Source organism: Lampetra planeri, chromosome 27 (assembly GCF_965212315.1).
Source record: "Lampetra planeri chromosome 27, kcLamPlan1.2.h2, whole genome shotgun sequence".
NCBI classification, from domain to species: Eukaryota; Metazoa; Chordata; class Hyperoartia; order Petromyzontiformes; family Petromyzontidae; genus Lampetra; species Lampetra planeri.
The window spans coordinates 1127508-1145871 of record NC_136133.1 but is presented as its reverse complement, the minus strand read 5'-3'; the positions used below and the strand labels follow the sequence as shown (position 1 = coordinate 1145871).

The following is an 18364-nucleotide window of genomic DNA, read 5'->3' as shown; positions in this document are numbered from 1 at the left end:
GGCATTGTGCATTCTTTTATAAACTTGAAACAGAACTTGTGGCATGGGATGTGATGACCGAGAGGTGAAGGGTCATGTACTCGGCGGCATTCAAAACTGTAAAATAGCCGTCGTGATTTGAACGTGTTGAAAACGAGTAAACATTGCCTTTGTTAGAAAAGGCAGCTGCACATTAAATTTAAGACGAGGCATAAATGGCAATAGCCTGAACAGCAAAGATAAATATTTGCATGAACGAACGTCACGGTTCAGTTCAGCGTGTTCATTTTTGGAGAAATGTCTCCAAATGGAGCGCTTCCCACTTGCCGGGCCAGGGCTCGCATGTGGCAAAACCTTAAAATTCGAACGAGCTTCTTGGCTCAAATACACTTCTGATTCTGAAGACACGAGTTCATAATGTGACTTCTGATTAAGCACAGCACAAACTGCAAAATACTGTACGACCAACATTTGTAAATAGGAGTAGAGCATGTGAATTGGTGTAAATGCTTTGATCTTTAATGTGTGTGTGTGCATGTTTGGAGTTCCTGTATGCGGTCTTTGAAAAGCAAGTTCGACTTTGGGTCAAAAAATCTGGCAACGCCAGCGATGCTCGCAATCCACCACTAACCCAACACACCAAACAATGATTGTGCCAACCTTAATAGGCGTTTCCCAAAAGCACCCATAGGTCAGTAGAGCTGGACTATCTGATTTGTGAATAATTTTATGAAGCCAAGTGTATGCATGTCTGAGAAGTGGGCTTTTACATATATAAGCAATCGTATGCATTTTGGGGGAACATCTGTCACCATCTATATCTCACTAGCATGCCCAGTGTAGTCTAACATTACTGGTGAAGTTGGTTATCGATGTTAACAAAAGGCATTTTATGAGGCCAAGCATATCGTGGATTCCCAAAATTTTGCACCACAGCCTTCCATAGACACTATGACCTGGCGTCAAACCAATATCGTGACACTGAATGCCCTGCACAAATGTCTGAATGTCCATGATGGACACCCACAGCTATGTAGAATCAAATTTGAGGTGTGGGGGTTCAAAGTGCAGCGTGCTAACCACTCTTCCACGGCTGCACCGTGTGTAAATGTAATTATAGGTAATAATTAAATTAATTTATATATTTGAAGTATGCCAGTCATGCCCCAACAATGGAAGGGGCCTCCTACAAATTAGTCAAGCTTCAATAGATGTTTTATTTCCTGTAATTGTAAAAACATGACTTTGAACCCTTCATTGAAATAAGAACTTTAATGGCAAGGTGATGGGGATGCAGTATTTTTAGATCCACGATGTCGCCCTTCAACAGTTACTATCCCTGGCATGGGAAGCTTATGTTTATCAAAATAAGAAAAAAACAGACCACTCCTCTGGATCCAAATGCCATCTGGCAGCATCCGAGACTGCGGACGTGCGTATGATGTTGACCTGTACTGAGCATGTGTTGATGCTATGTGCCCGAAGTGAGTCAAATGGAAAAAAAAACCTTGCAGTCCTCAAAAATCCCTTTAGGAAAACATATGTTTTACTACTACCAGCATGACACTTGCAATTCGACTTGTGAATTTTAACTCGAGGTTATTGTGGGATTGATTTAAGCTCCGACTAGTTCTGGGTTCAGCTTGCAGTCAAAACTATGCTTTGTCCAAATCACTACAGATAAGGCCAGGATTTTTGTTATTTCCCTATGTTTGTTATTTTTTGATATCTACACAAGCGTTACTATTTCAACAATCGAATTTCATGAAAATGTCACGCTTGTCATATTTGTTGTTAATGCGAGGTAAGTTTTTTGGCCACAGTAGTTCTCCTCACACCTCTCCTTACCTAGTACAACATGGATTGCAGAGACTTGCGCACACTTGCCATCTCTTGCTGTTGCTGCACACATCAACAGGATGCACACACGAGTCACAAGATTCATCGCCTCCAAACTTGGTTAGTAGCAAAAATAATCAAAAAGAACACCCAAAAGCAAGACCTTCCTGACAACGTCGCAATACGTCAAAGAGACTTCCTGGCTAGATTTTTCCAAAATGTATTTAATAAAGTCAATACTGTGTTGCCAAATAGAAAAGAACATTTAAAACCCGATACTATATGTATGGGTGGGGAGGTCAAAATATTTTGAAAGGAAGATATTTTAAAACATTACATTTACATGACAAATCTAATATTTAAATCTCAATTACATACTAATTATATACATACAGTCCTGTAAGAGAAAAAGTGCAGTAAATGTTAACGATTACTCGATTGTAAATATACAGATGCGAGTGTGATCTGTATTTATGTTGAATATGTCAGTTCAAAGACCTTACCAATGCTTTTTATTTGAGAGACCAATGGTGCAATGTTCTGTGTACTGTACTATGATCCCTGCTATCTGCATTCAATTCCCGGCATGCCTGATAGCAGTGCCGAGTGATATCTGAACCAGTCCAAGCCTCCTCCATCAATTCTCTGCACTGACCAGTGTAGCAATGAATGGTCATGCAATCCCAAAGACCGACACACTGGAAAGACACCTTCATCCAGCAGTGAATTGACGAAGGGGCTGTAAACAAACATTGAGATCGGTGCTCATCTCCTGGTTCCAGCCCTGAATCCACGTTGGATTTTCACCATTCCCGTGGTAGAGGCGAGTTTATCCTTAGGACAACCACCACTGTTGACTTCCCCAGAGTGGTACTTATTTTATCGACCCCGGAGGGACAATGGAGCAATCAAATCAGGTGCAAGGTGGATTGTTACAATGCAGCAGTATGAGAGATGGCAGTAGCTTGTGGAAACCTTCATCCAGCAGTGGATTCATTGCAGCTGATGCTACGTGACACGATACGTAATGTCATGAGACGTCGTCACATGCAATCATGTCACTCGTTGTGCGCATGCACGGAATGTAACGTTATCAACCTTGTCTTTTCTATTTATTGCTGGATTTTTAAAGTTTTGAACATCACTTTTATTAATTTGGCCGGATTTATTTAGGATATATCCCTCATAGCAAAACAACGTTTTAATAACATTGAATTTACATCTTTACGAGCGTTATCTTCACCCCCCCACTAAAGACAGAGCTAATGTGTTAAAAAGTGCATTTCGGTGCATCCCTATTTCATACAGTGACTCAATGCGAAAATGCCAATGATAGGGCCAGGCATTTATTGCTGTAGTTTTCTGCCTGAATAAGTGTTAGTTGAAGAGATAAAATAAGCAGTGGAGCGTAAGTACGGCATTATATTTAAAAGTCGATTCCAAATTGCTTGTGGGAAGTGTAACCAACCGTGTCCATGAGCAGCTTCTTCTGTAGCATGGCCATATCCTTGCGCAGTTCACTCTGCACACACGGCAGCTGCTGGTTGTGGGAGCCCTCCAGGTTCTCCAAGTCCTGGGAATTAGAATATTAAATAATCTGCAGTGGAACCAGGATCACTTGTGGTAGTGTAGGAGCCTCGTGATTTAAAACCTGGACCATGACAATTGATTATATTATTTATGGGTCAATAAAGCACTTACTATTTTGGAATTATTACTCTATTATAACATTACAATAAGGTCTCAGAGTACACGAGTTCAGAGTACACGGACCCGCTCATATGCGACGGACCCCTATTCATACTTACACTTGTGACTCGTATTTTCGCTAAATGCACAGGGCGGGAAGCGAGGAGTCAAATCACTCCCTGCCATCACGCGCATGTGGATTTGATGGCGTGTAACTTGATCGCCCGCGCAAGAAACGAGTCCACCCAGCTCGCACCTTTTGTATTCATCATATACAGATTAGCTAATAATTTACTGTACAGTACTTTATTAAGCATTTATATACATTTTATATACTCTTACATTTTATATTCTACACTCGTATAGGCGAACCACAACTTACACGAATTTGCGCTTACGCGGCAGTACATGGAATCTAACCCCCGTAGCATACTCTGAGACCTTACTGTATACAGCCCAGTTTGCTCGTGGAATTGAAAACATGGTGCGGAGATTATAGATCTGAACACAGGAATTACATTTTCCTGTTATTGTACAGTACACAGTTGCAATAAAAAAAAATATTTTTTACATTCGTGGAATACACCCAGGTTAATAATAAGTGCAGCTTTGCATTTGGGTGTTGATAAGTCTGGTTGGGGGTAAACAGGGTTACCCAGGACACCCTTACAAATCAGATGTTCCGTCTTCAGGGATTTTTCGTGAAAAATATTTGAATTGATAAAGAGAACAAAAGCTCACGACAACTATAAGGTTGTCAACCACTGGCCGAGGTAACCACTGGTTTCCAGTTATTGGGTGTCCCATTTGAAAAATCTCCAGGAGATTATTCGTGGGAACCCAAAGGACGCGTGACCACATATATTCAATTCGACTCTACTCGCTGCTGGAGCACAAGGAAGAGGACAAACGGGACAAGATATTGGCTTAAAGTATCATAATTCTAAGGGCCACCATAATGAGGATAAGGATTTTTTTCTGCAGGACCTCAACAAATTGAGGATGATAAAAACGGAATTTTAGGAAGAGACAGCTCTGGTAGATAATAAAAAGAGGCAATGAGAAGATTAATTTTCAGGAGCAGTAAATTTGGGACGGGCTCATTTTTGCCATTAGGGGAGTAAACGGTAGAGTTGGTAGTTGAGAGTAGAAGAGGGCCGGGGAAACAAAGGCACATATAACCTTTCCCTCTTACAGGCACACACCAGTTCGCGCTGGTCACCAGTGGATACTTCAGTGACAGTAATATGTCCTCCAACATTGACCAACTTTGGAGGATGAACCTTGGCTGGTGCTGCAAGTCCAGCACCAGGAGGTGTCAAAGTGTACAATGCGGATGGTTTGTCTTTTCAAGTGGATCGGATGATCTCCAAGATTCTTGGGAAAATAAAAAAGTGCTTTGTAGGTGTATCGTTTAGGTGGGTGCGGGAGGATTTGCACACGGTGGTAGCATTCTTTATGACCACTGGGCTGGACCTACTCACAAAGGATCCTCCTGTGATCAAGAAGTTTCAGGCTCCATTCATGCTTCACAATCAGGTATTATTCATGCATACTGCTACAATGTCAGTGATCTGTGCCTCTCCAAGTTCGACTCAGCCAAAAATAGGTACCAATAATGGTGTGCTCATAATCAGCAATGGGAAGATAAAAGGTGGCTTAAGTGTGGTGCTGGCTGTACCATTGTTTGGTGTGCCGTAACAGCACTTGCCTTGGAATTCTATAATGCTAAATGTGGGGAACTTTGTGCTTCACAAAAAAAACACATCGCAGGGTTTTAAGCTCATGAATGACTAAACTTTACACCAACTTGAAATTCTGGCCGATGGAACGAACCTTGATGTAGCGCTCGTGCAGCTCCTGGATGGACTTGAGGCGCTGCGCCTGCACCACACGTGCCTGCTGGAACAGCTTCTGTTGCTGCCGCACCATGTTCTACACAGTCAGGAGATGGTCAACTATGTACCTATAATGTGCCACATTGCAGCTGCCAATAAGACACCAACTCAACTCCGTATTGCTCTTAAGTTTACGTTAATTAGCTCTTACATGTGCAAGGTGCTGAGGACACTGTTTAAACTGGTTTCTCAAGCAAAGCCAGTTGAATGGTTTCAGCCTGGTTACCGATACAAAAAAATGCAAGCCAGAAGTGGGATTAGGGTATTGGTGTGTTATGGTCTCATTTACAAGAGTGCAACTTTGTTTGGCCAAGTGCGAAATCCGGCTAACTGAGGTTTTAGTGAATTAACGTTCAATTCCTATAAAACTTATTTTTAAAGATTTAAACAGCGAAACATCCAGGGTATGAACAATCCATTCACTGTCCATAGACTTTAATTTGTACAGTGTCGATACATATTCCTCCCAAGCTTTTTGTTGTGCACAAATGAAGGCCACATTTTTTTTGAGAATACAGTAAAACTGGAATTTGTCCTGTGGTGAATGCCAATTCGCGAGTACACAGGGTTATCCGTGTGGTTTCAATTTTCTGAAGGCATGTATTGGATATTCAAAACCCCTCTATGCTCTATATTAAACACAGCCCCCACAACCAATTACATTCTAACACCACGAAGGCTCCAAAATGTTACCAAAACACATCAGTTTGTCAATGTACACCGTCTTTCCCTCGCACTTGCAGCGCAGCCTCATGTAACCATGTACCCTATGCCCTTATCCCAACCCAGCCCACTCAGTGGCACCCCGCCCGCCCTGTCAAGCATTGACCTATTCTTTAGTGCACACACGCTGTTCTTCAGCCCGGAGGGATGTACTGTCGGAGGGGTGTACTGTAGGATCTTTGGATGATTTCCAATCAAAACCACAACACAGTGCAAACAAAAGTGCCTTATTGTGCTTCTGAATGCAGTCTGCATTCGGTTGCAGTCCTGTGAAGTGTTAGGAATGGATGGCACAAGGAAGTAGCCTTGGTAAAATAACAATACCCTTACACTGTGACCAAAAGGATGCACATATTTGTTTTTATTATACAGGAAGATAAGAAATATAGCTTTCCATTAAATGTTATGGTGAAGTTCCTTCCTAAGGCTCCACATAGACCCACCTATCACCTCCTCTCCCCTTATCAGTCCAAGTTCCACTTCCATCCAATAGTTTCTTCCCTTACCCAACTATAACACTCCCAAAATAATTTACCGTAAAATTTCTATCAACCTTGCCCTTGTATTTTCAACCTCATCAGCATAACCCAACAATGCAACTTTCCCTTCAACGCATATTGTTTGCTCCCATATTGCAAAAGTACAACCCTGCAATCGCTTGCTCACGTAACTCCTGGTGGGAGGGCCTTCAATAGTGGGAGCTCTAGAAAGCCACCTTATACGGTATGTTGACCTCATCTTCTACACTGGCCAGACATCTTGGAAGAGAGGGTGTACCAATACTTTACCCCACGACCCGTGACATGCCAATCGACTGTGGTGTACTTAAGTATACTTCTGGGTAGACAGAGGTGGGGGGGATTAAAGAAACGTGCTCATTGTTTCAACTGCCATGCTCAGATATCGAATCAGATCCATGACTCTGGATTGCAAGTCCAGTGTGCTAAACATGACACCATGGCAGTATTTTACATATTATATTCCAGTATTTATGTGCATCATAATAGGCTCAATAATTAAATGGCCAAATGAATGTTGTTTTTTACCTGACAGCAGTATATTATAGTTGGGGAAACAAATCGCCTTCAAGACACCAATAATTATTCACAAAAGTGTTTTCCAAAATAAAAAGTACACGTAATGTGATTGTGCACATGATCACACAGCATGTGCATGATTGTGTATTAGACTGTAGGCATTTAAAACAGATATAAACATTACATTCATATGGCCCAAGAAGTCTACTGCGGACTGGCAAATATAGACGAGCTTCAAACGCCTGTCTAATAACCTGGGACACATCGCCCAAGTGCACATCTTTTAAGACGTCATATAGCCTTCAATCGTAATTGTATCTGTGCAAAGCTCTTTGATGTGTAGGTCTGGAATTATATACAGGGTTGCAGTAGTTAAACCTGTGACAGCTGAAAGCTCGTAGACATTTCAGGTTACAGTTGAGTAACACGCTGATCCCCAACTTCCACCCTTCCAACCATGAGAATGTTTCCGCTGCTTTATTAAATGTACAACTCAATTTATAATTTTGGTAATTTATATTTCAAATACCAGTGACTCCTTACATTCCAAAGTTAACTCTAATATTTGGTGACACAGGTTCGCAATCTATCAGCTGTAGGAATGGTTATTCACATGCATCGTTTTTATGTTTAAGACTAGTACAAGTACCCATAACTGAGCAACGCCCCTACCCCAACATCCCCTCCCCCACCCGTGCAACTCTTGATTACCCCCACAATGGCTATGCCGCCCTACCCACGCGCCCCCCAAAGGTCCCCTAAGCCCCCATCCACGTGCTCACTTTGCCCCCCCCACGCAGCCCCTCCCCTCCCTGGACGTGATGTAAGGGGGGAGCAAGGCGTTGGCTGCTACCAATCAGAATGCATGTGGCTGACAATGACACAATAAGGCGGAGTTTTGTTTGGATATGAAGATGATAAGTCACCAGTAGAGCATTTTGTGTGCCGTTAACAGAAACACAGCAATTCGGCCTCTGAAACATCTGGGTAGAGTTTAGGTGATTTTACGTCGTATGTGTGGGCCACGCAATCCAAATAGGACTGCACTAAAATTCCTGAAACTCAATAAGCTATCCTGAATAGATTTAGTATTAAAATTATAATGCATTCAACACATGCAAAATGCACCTGTTTTGTATTCGTGATATGCTAAATCCAGTGTGCAATTTAAGATTGAGTGGAAATAACCAGGACTCATACATTTTTAAAACAATTTTACTTAACCACTGATTGCAATTAAACATAACTTTTAAGTACCCACTCCCTCATCCCTGTCCTCTCACCATGAGCTTTTCTTCTTGATCCTTGGTCTTGTGGATATCATTCTCCCACTGCTGCAAAATGCCAAAGATTTGACGGCCAAACTCTTCGCTCACGTTATGCCTGCAATGTGTAAAAAAACATGAAGGATTTTTTTTTATTAAACAGTGGCAAATATACTGTCAAGCTGCATGCTTACATTGTTCGCTAGCAACTGTATTTTTCTCAATCGAATTTGCCACATACCCACAATGCATGCAATGGTTAGCCAGTGGATCAGCTTGATCACATGCTGTACTGTTTCCATAGGCCTAGCTCAAACAACCCGGAAATCTATTCTATTACTATTTCTGGGAAGGTTATGTCCCCTCTAGCAAAAGAGTGCATCGCTTGTGCAATATGGGCATGATCCACAATGAGCAGGAGTCTCAATACCAGTTCTGACCAAATGTCATCTCGATATGGTTCTAGCAAAATCACTGGTCCACAGAAGTGTCAACTCTTCAGGACCGAAATCACACCCCATAGGCAAGAACATTTCCTGAGTCACCCTGGATTTACATTGGCCTGCTGAATTATATCAGTTGACAAAACTACCTTGCTGAATTTCAATACATTGTGTAATAAAGGACTTCGTCACACACTGCTGGTCTCCGTTGCTCTTTATTTAGCTTCTTGCTCGCACCCCGCTGGTCCTGACAGCGGACCAGCGTCTCCTCACGCGCGCCCCGCACGCGCTCCCTCGTCAGTCCTTCCACTCCCCCACTCCGCACGCCGCTGGCCGACGGTGTGCCGAAGCTCCTCCAGCCACGTGGCTGATGGCGCGGATGCCCTCCGGCCACCCAACGTGGTCCAGCTTCTTCACTCCAACAACTGACCCGGAGCCCTTCCGGGCTCCCACCTATATCCCCTTTACCACGTGATCCTGTCTCCTCCCCTTCCGGACCGTCAGATCCGGCCTTCCCATAGCGCCCTGCTGGCTCCACCCCCGTTCACCTCGCTTCCGATTGGACCCGAGGTGAACAGCGGGCCCTCCCATATGCCCCCATACTGGGCTCCGCCCCCCAATATCCCGGGCCGTATGATTGGGCCAGAGCCCAGCAGCGAACCCCGTTTACGCTCGCATTACACATTACTCAAAGTCGGTTTTTCATTAAGGCAATTCTCCACTATAAAGTTATAGAACAATGGAAATACCTGGCTGGGAATCCTAAAACTGTACTGGATTTGCCCAGCAGATGAACGATGGTTTTGGAAACAAGGCCACGGTTACCTCTCCTGTTGCTGTGTTTTCCAGATGCTCTCTATCTTCTGGTTGCTGCTTTTGAGTGAGGCCTTTGTGAACATCTCCAGTCGCTTTCTCTTAGCCTGCACTGCTTTGCTGATGTCCGCTAGCATTCAAAATCATGCAAGCACAGAAATACTCTTTTGACAATTGTTAATGCACTGATCACAGTGGAACAACCCTTTAAAAAGAACCCTAAAAACATGTGCACATTTTTAAAAAAATATAACTATCAATCCATCTTAAGAGTTGAAGATAAAGTCAGTTTTTGAAGACCATTTTTCATTTTATATATCTGTTCCCAGCTTGATTTAAGCTAGGCACTATCAAGTTTTTGGAGTCAAAGTGAATATGATGATCAAAATGCACTGCCCGTGTCGTTAGAGCAATGCAAATGCTTTCTGTTGGAAGCTATACCGAAAGCATTCAGTAAAACACTACTTTGCTAATTGGTCATCAGTCCAGCGATCAGAATGTTTGCGTTTTTTCCCCAATGTTAAATGACTACCTAATCCTAATAGGTAAAACCAGTTTATTTTGAGACTTCCCACATACAAGAAATGCCTTGATGCTAAACTCCGTTATATTGTCACAATGAAGCTGGTAACAAGCATTTACTTTTAGTTTGCCTAATGGAATGCATGTTTTGAAATGTTTTTTTGCATGTGTATGTCATTGTACAGGCAAAAAGAACAGAGGCCGAAGAAGTAGATATGACATTCTCCTGTGATTGGAAATCACCCAGGGGAACAGGGTGGCAGGGGATAGTACCACTAAAACAACTGATAAAGTTGTGCTGTAATCAAAAGGATCATGGATAAATCTTAATAATCTGGAGTAACATAATATTTTATTTGGAGAAAAAAGTCAATGGGGGTGACAGAAAAATGTGAAGTTAAACTCTACTGCCCCTCATATTTTTGCCTAAAACCCTGCGAATTATGGAGATGTTGGAAAATATGCCCTCATCCTCCCGTGGGAGATAAATGATAAGCAAGCCAAACAAACCCCTATGTAACATCAATTGAACCCACAGGTTATGTGTTTAGGTGCAACCAATCCAGAAGTCGAAATGTCCCATAACAATAAAAAATAATTCAGGCACTGCATTGACAGTGGTTTCAATGCACAGGTTGAAATTATTGTAATCTTTTTACTGTATATATGAAATATATAAAGTGGGAGGCAAACAGTTCAAATATTGACTCTTCTTAAAAGCAAAACGTCAGCAGGGTAATGACATATCTGGAGACGTTTACCAAGTGATGCATCAAAAATAGAAAACATGTCATAATCCTGTGCCTTTTCTGTTCTGAACAATTATTTCCCAAAACATCACTGTCATTGACATTGCAATACTACTAAAAATGTGAAAGCATGCATATGCATTGATTCTGCTTTCTATCATGGGTTGTCCTCGGAAGTATATAATTTGTGATAACAATGTAACCTTCAGACCCATAAAACAAGATGTTACCTGTAATTGTGGCCCCTAACCCCAGCCTAATCCATAGGCGTAGCTATGCTATAAATGCTGGCAAGGGTAGCAGGGAGGGATTTTTGCTAAAGCTTCCAATTTTTTTTACCTGGGCTTTTTTATAGGATTGTCCTGACCATGCTCTACCTCACCCTTAAGAGGCTTCTGGCACGGGATGCCAATTTTAGAGGGCTCTGCCTTAAAAACCCCTCTTACCAGACTTTAAATGAGTCAATCACTCACATGGCCTACATCTGTAAGCCCACTGGGAAACAGACCTTTGTCAGGGATAGGCCTTTCTGTCAGGCACCTGATATGACTAACTGGCTAGATAGCTCAACTTCCTTTGCAGGAACTGCAACTGAGGGGTACTGGGGTGGGTGCTAGGAAGCCTTACAGTGAAGTTCAAAGTGCTTCAGGTGGTCATGCCTTGTGCTGAGGCAGGGGATGCATAATTTTCCAAGGGGCAATTTTGGCATTTCATGGTGGCCATTGTAGAGGATAAAAGTGGGGTAAAAAATGTTGACGGCTAAATTTTTTATCAATCCTCCGATGGATTGGTTCTAACATGAGCAAGCCTAACGCTTAGTATCATATCTTATTCACTGTATTGCCCAATTTGGGATCGCGAGTGGTAAAGTATAATAGACCCATGTTCAATTTCAGCTACGCTTGTCAAGTTATAGGTGACGCAGCAGTTATACTAATTCACACATTTGATCAATTATAATAATTACGGATTATATATTGCCTTTCACGAGATATCAAGGTGCTGTACCGCAATGACAATGGGAGGGGGGGATAGGTAAGACGTTTTGAAGTTCCAATAGCAAATGTAAACTGCAATCCTCATAGCAATTCATTTAAGACTAGTTTAGAAATCTAACATTTTACATCTACAACTGTATACTCTTTGGTTCTTTCGATAAAATCACGTAGGTATAAAATATAAAATAAATTAAATCATGACGTTTCGATTGGAACACAAGCAATCATCATCAGGTGTGAAAACTACGGCAAGGACATTTTAACTGAAGTGGGAGAGGTGCTGTGGTAAGAGGTTATATAAGTAAGAGAGGGAGAAGGGGCAAGGTAGGGGGGAGTAGGGGGAGGTTAGTGTTGCGTGGATGCTGCTGCTGGACGGGGGGAAGTGGGCAGGGCTAGAACAAAGCCACAGTAGCAGCACTGTCAAACGTTAGGGATACAATTGCATCCCTAACGTTTGACAGTGCTTTGTTGTCTTTCATTGGCTTTGCTGCGTGGGCTTCGACCATAGCACCAAAGTCTTGTTGTGGTGTTATGACAGGGATTTTACTACTGTAGTGAGGTCTTGACCCAATCACGTACAATAACATTTTATATCAGAATTGTTAATTTCTAAAATAAAAAAGTGTGGAATTTGGCTGACAATTGACTGTGGTCGAGAGTGTACTTGTTTAGAAAAGACATCTGGAGGTCCATTAAAACTCTGCAAACTACCAGATTCCACTGAACTATATGGGCAAACATTTTTTTGAGTCCAATCATGACTCAAATTGTGACAATTCATTGACTGCAGGGAGATGAATATTTAAATGATTTATATGCATACTGTGTTATAAAGTCCCGTTGATTTAATATATTAGCCCACTTGCATTTAATTACAGGAGACTACATGAAAATATATTTTGAAATAACTGACATTGTTTTTATTCCATTCTAAAATTAATCTAGTCATTGCTTTTAGCAGATAAATAATGTTATGCCCACAGGTTGCTTGTTTTAATTAAAGCCTTGATGGTTTTAGATCACTGGAGGCATCTAGATTTTGTTAATGTCTTCAAATTATATAAATTTATTCCATGTTTAAATTAAACCAGGCATACTTACAGCTAAATCGCTCCAGCATCGATTGCACATCTCCCCTGTAATACAAGCACAATTTTTAAACCATGTAAAATACTGTACATCACAACAACTTGTAAAGTATCTTACTTGCAACACAAAAAACTCAAACTTATAACAAGACCAAGATTAAACCACAATTAAACTATGTTTATTCTGGTTCAACAACATTAATTATTGGATTTAACCTCTATCACGCTATTGGCATCTTCATTTCATCATTCTGATTCCAATCCACCATCACTGCCCTATATACACATATTCTGCTGCTTTCAAGTATTGTCCCTCTTCAGGTGTGGATTTATCTTGAACCACTTTGCAGCCTTGTTTATTAAGTTTTTCTATATTTTCCTGTAGTTAAGTTACATTTACTTGTATAATGACTATGCCATCATAAAAACTGCAATGGCTAATATTTTCTCTGCTTATTTTTATGCATTTATTTCTCCTATACAATTTTAGGGAAATATCTTCTCATGTTGTTGTATATAATAATGGCAAAAGCCTATCTCATTGTCCGAATCCTCTTTTAATATGTAATGTGCTACTTTTGCTATGCACTCTGAATGCAGCGATTCCTTTTTTGTAAATAGGTAAAAAAATGTATTTGTATTTAGTCTTTGGTTGAGAGCTTAGAGGACTCAATCATTTTTTACCGATTGGTAGTATGTGGTCAATAGTAGAGAAACCTTGCCTAAATCCAACTTGCTCATGTGGTTCAATAATTCTGGTACAAATGACCATCGTGAATATTTATATCGTGAAGAAGAGAATGTATTCTTTAAGTCAATTTCATTACCATTTATAATACAATCAGAGGCATCATTTTATGATTGAGGCATTTTATTTTTCTATACACACATTAAATAGATCCACTAAATTTGTTCCAACCGATCCCAATTCTATGATAATATTAAGTTATAACACCTGCCTAGGTGCATTCCCTTTTTCATACTTTAAAGCAGATTTCTCTTCGAGTGCGACATTTTGAACCTCATCTACAAAATGGTTTTATGCTTGTGATATTTTATTATAAAGCTTTCAACAAAACGCCACCATTAATTGTATCTATCTGTCATGTGTTATAGCTCCATTTTTATCCATATCCCCCACCTCAATGGGCAATGAAGCCAGAATTTTGGAGAACATCACATTACCTGCCCATGCAAACCATATTACAATTCATTGCTATACCTCTCAATATGACCAATAAAGAGCTTATTCTGTCCGCCTAGTCTGTATGGGTGTGAGTGTAGCACACCCGACATTGGCTTCTAGTGTGTCAGTCTCTTCGTCTGGCTCAGCCACGTCAGCCATCACAAGCGCAGGAGCCGCTCGCTTTTGTTTCTTACGCGATGACCCCTGTGGCTTTTCATCTGTGTTTGCACAAGGTTAAGGGAAACATACACGGTACACATTACTGGAAGGCATCATCAGTGAAACAAACACACGTAACGTAATTGAAACTTGAATCAAACATGTTAGTGCTATACATACACACCATGATGGGAGACAGATGCGTAAGTACATCTGCGAATTGTACATACACTGTTCGTGGAACCTTTCACTTGAGTATTCATATTCAATATCACGATTCACAAAATATTTTTTGGTGAGGCCACTTATTGTTTCGACCAAATGTGTCGTGAATAAAAAAAAATGTAACTGTCACATTCACAAATGGTTTAACATGCCAATTATTAGTTTCAGCTCTACGGTAAGTCAGAACCTTTTTTTTATGGATGTTGAACTTCTTTCGCACAGTACGTAGCCAACATAGCAAACCGCGCTAATCAGAGGTGCGATGAGCTATAAAGCTTGTTCACAGATGTCCAGTAGTTTAACAGCAATTCTCACAACCAAATTATCAATAGCTATGTTTCGTTTGGAAATATGCCAAACATCATCTGGGAAAAGATCCTGAGCTTCAGAATATACACGTGACAATTTAATGGTTTGGCTGCGTTGGCTGGAGGATGGTTCAAGACACTTATTTAGTCAGATCATTACATGGCCCATCACAAAATCAAATATTAATTGCTGTTAGTGGAGCTAATACAAAAATACAACTTTCACATATAAAAGAAATAAAAAATCCACATAGTAAGTTATATGACATGACTATAATCTTTTTTTAAATAAGCAGAATTTTGCAAACCAATAAAAAATAAATGTTGTTCTAACTACAACTGAAATTTAAGTACATTAAGGTCCATAAGGGCTCTCAGTAGATGAAGATGACCAATAACTCTCTTAAAATCCCCCACTATATTAACAGCCTTTCAAACTCTCCGTACATAAATAGATGAATTATACAAGTCAATGATCAAACCCAAGAACCTCAGATTAATGACCCTGAGGAATCCCCCGAGTGCTCCCGAGCCCACTCGGACCTCCGGAAGCGCCTCTCTGCAGGTCATCGTTAAAGTCGCTGTTCTGGAAGTTGTCTTGCGTCTCAAAGTCGTACACGTTGGGCTGCACGGCCCCACGGCTCTTGGCGGTTTCTCTCCTCACAACCGCAGCCATTGCTTTCGTGTCCCGAGTTGAATCAGCGTCACCACACAAACACACACACGCGCGCACAAACAAATACAACGCAACTCACATCATCTCAAGTCAATAATTTTGGGGCCAACCTGTTCACACGTTCCATTTTGCATTTTACATGTCACGAACCTATTCATCACCAGGGATGCATTCTGCATTGTACAGGGATGCATTCTGAATTGTACAGGGTGTTTCAAAAAGATGGACCCAATTTCAAGGCAGTATATTTCACAATGGCAATGTTACAATTACATAAAAAGTTACAAACGGTTTAATGAGTTATCAAGTTTTACTAATCATTTTTTAAATGCTCTATGTGCCTTCCACCTGCTGTACGGACATTGAGACAATAGTTGAATTCGTCCCAAACGCCTCTCTTCTCACATTTTCCTCTGAGGTGCGTGGTCGCCCTGTGCTCTTCCCCTTACATAAACAGCCTGTTTACTAAAATTGTCGGTACCAACGACAAATGCCTTTTGACATTGGAGGATCAATGCCAAAACGCCATTGAAACGCACGCTGCACCGCAATTATGGATTCAGTCTTGCTGAACTGCAGAACGCAAAACGCCCCTTGTGTTGTGGGGTCACCGTCTTGCGAATGACTGAGGCTGGGGGCTGTTTGTGCGCTGAGAGAGGCATCTCGCGGTCATCACTTTAAACTCTATGCCCCGCCCTTTCAAGTGGTAAGAGTTTTATTCATGGGCGGTTCGTGGTTGCAGAGATGTCGCGATTTCAAATCGGGCGCATCCTTTTGAAACGCCCTGTATTAAGTTTGATCCAAAGATTGGCCGAGGAAAACACAATTTCTTGTCAACCAAAAATCACGATTCATATTAATCTACAAAGTAATGTCACAACATAGTGATGCCATTTCCATTTTACGTGAAGACATGGTATTAGAATATTACTATAGAAGTGTGTGCTTGTGCGTAATTAAGTGAATGTGTCCTCATGAGCATGCGAGTGTGACTGCATGGGCTTGTGAATGCAGGAGCCTCATGCCACCAACGACGGGTACTTCAAATCTTGCATTGGCATTCAGCACCTATGATTTAGTAGTTTGAAGGAAAGAGTTGGTGGACCACAGACAATTGTGATGAAAGAGTTGGTGTATACAATTTGTAACGCAAGGGTTGCTGGATCACAGATTTGTGATTAAAGGATTGATGAATCAGATTTGTGACTTACGGGTTGATGAATCACAGATTTATGATGAAAGGGTTGGTGGACCACAGATTTGTGACTTACGGGTTGATGAATCACAGATATTTGATTAAAGGGTTGGACCACAGATTTGTGATGAAAGGGTTGATGAATCAGATTTGTGACTTACGGGTTGATGAATCAAATTTGTGACGATTGCTGGATCACAGATTTGTGATTAAAGGGTTGTGGCTCGGAGATTTGTGATTATAGGGTCGTGGATAAGAGATATATGACACTTCAAACTCTGCTAGGGTTGAGAAGTGTTGCTGGCTGGTGATACAGCACATGGAGTGGATTTGTAACCATGTCTATACAGCGGACGATGTTTTTAGCATTCTCTTTGAAGAAAAGTGGGTTTATCTATACTCTTAGGTTTTTTTCAGTAAAGTCACGTAGGTAAAAATAAATAATAAATATTAAAAATAGAAGAGTATTAATCCTTGCAGTCATGAAAGCTTCAAATCTGGGTTTATCTACATTTTTCATTCAGTATTTCAGTTTCCACCCACACAAATAAAAACACTACGTAAAACACAATCACGTTTAAAAAAAAAACAGGAACTTTGTGAAAAAATATGCCGAGATTTCTTGGATACGAAAACCTAATAAATACACTGATAAAACGATTGTATAATACTTATATTAAACTAAATTACTTAAACCACACTTAAATGTGAGGAAAGGGGGATGTCAGTGTATTCACTACATTGGAGAACACGACATGTCGAGACATTAATGATTACATTTACACCAAAAGTATATGGACACTCCGTTCTCCATTACATAACCTGTAAAAACAAAATTCAGTTTTACATTATAGTCTATGGACATCCTTTTATATATTCTGCCCGTCCGTTTTAGTTTATCCGTCGAAAATATTCGTGGAATATAATAACGTTGAACCCACATCCACCTCGGCTAACGCGTGAGGTAAACCCGTGAGGTAAACTATTACACCGATCACTGAAACAATGACCCCGCGAATGCCACGTACCAATAAGAAAGGCGAGAGAGTTCCGACGGAGATGTAAGCGAGTTTACTTGGCGTTGAGTGCCGTGGAGGACAACGACGACGCGGGGAGGAGAGGTGAGAGGCGGCGTTGTTGTAGTCTCCTCACGACGTGAACGCGGACGGATACACCCGCGTCGTGACACCGAGGGCTTCAGCAAAAACACAGGCAATCTCATCTAACAGCCGTGGAAGGACAAGCTGCCACGGCGGCGACCCGACAAACACAAAAAACGAAAACAATGCCGAAATCGCAAGTGTTGACAATGAGTGGTGGCGCAGGGATTATTTTGTTGGCGCGGACGTCGCACACCGCGGTCAGTGTGGCGCTGCACGGCGACGCGGAACTTTCGCGCCGCGGCGATTTTGCCGCCTCCCCTTCTGATTGGTTGTCACGGGCACGTGACGCCTCCGAGTCGTCTCACCTTGCGCGGGAGTCAGGTGGCTGGACGATAACGACGCAGACACCGGTCACGTGCAGACACCGGTCACGTGTTAGAGATACAGACACCGGTCACGTGCAGACACC

General features: G+C 41.5%; 1 protein-coding gene across 1 annotated transcript; it reads right to left on the bottom strand.

Annotated features, from left to right (window-relative positions):
- Positions 1 to 1690: 1690 nt before the first annotated feature.
- Positions 1691 to 17959, bottom strand: LOC144727962 (synaptonemal complex protein 3-like). The gene is made up of 9 exons (XM_078607119.1): positions 17821 to 17959; positions 15465 to 15599; positions 14333 to 14447; positions 13057 to 13091; positions 9699 to 9816; positions 8449 to 8548; positions 5344 to 5442; positions 3287 to 3391; positions 1691 to 1881 (listed from the first exon to the last, which is right to left on the bottom strand). Exons 2-9 carry the CDS (start codon positions 15595 to 15597, stop codon positions 1828 to 1830), a joined length of 759 nt encoding a protein of 252 aa, XP_078463245.1. The 5' UTR covers positions 15598 to 15599; positions 17821 to 17959; the 3' UTR covers positions 1691 to 1827.
- Between the last annotated feature and the right edge of the window lie 405 nt (positions 17960 to 18364).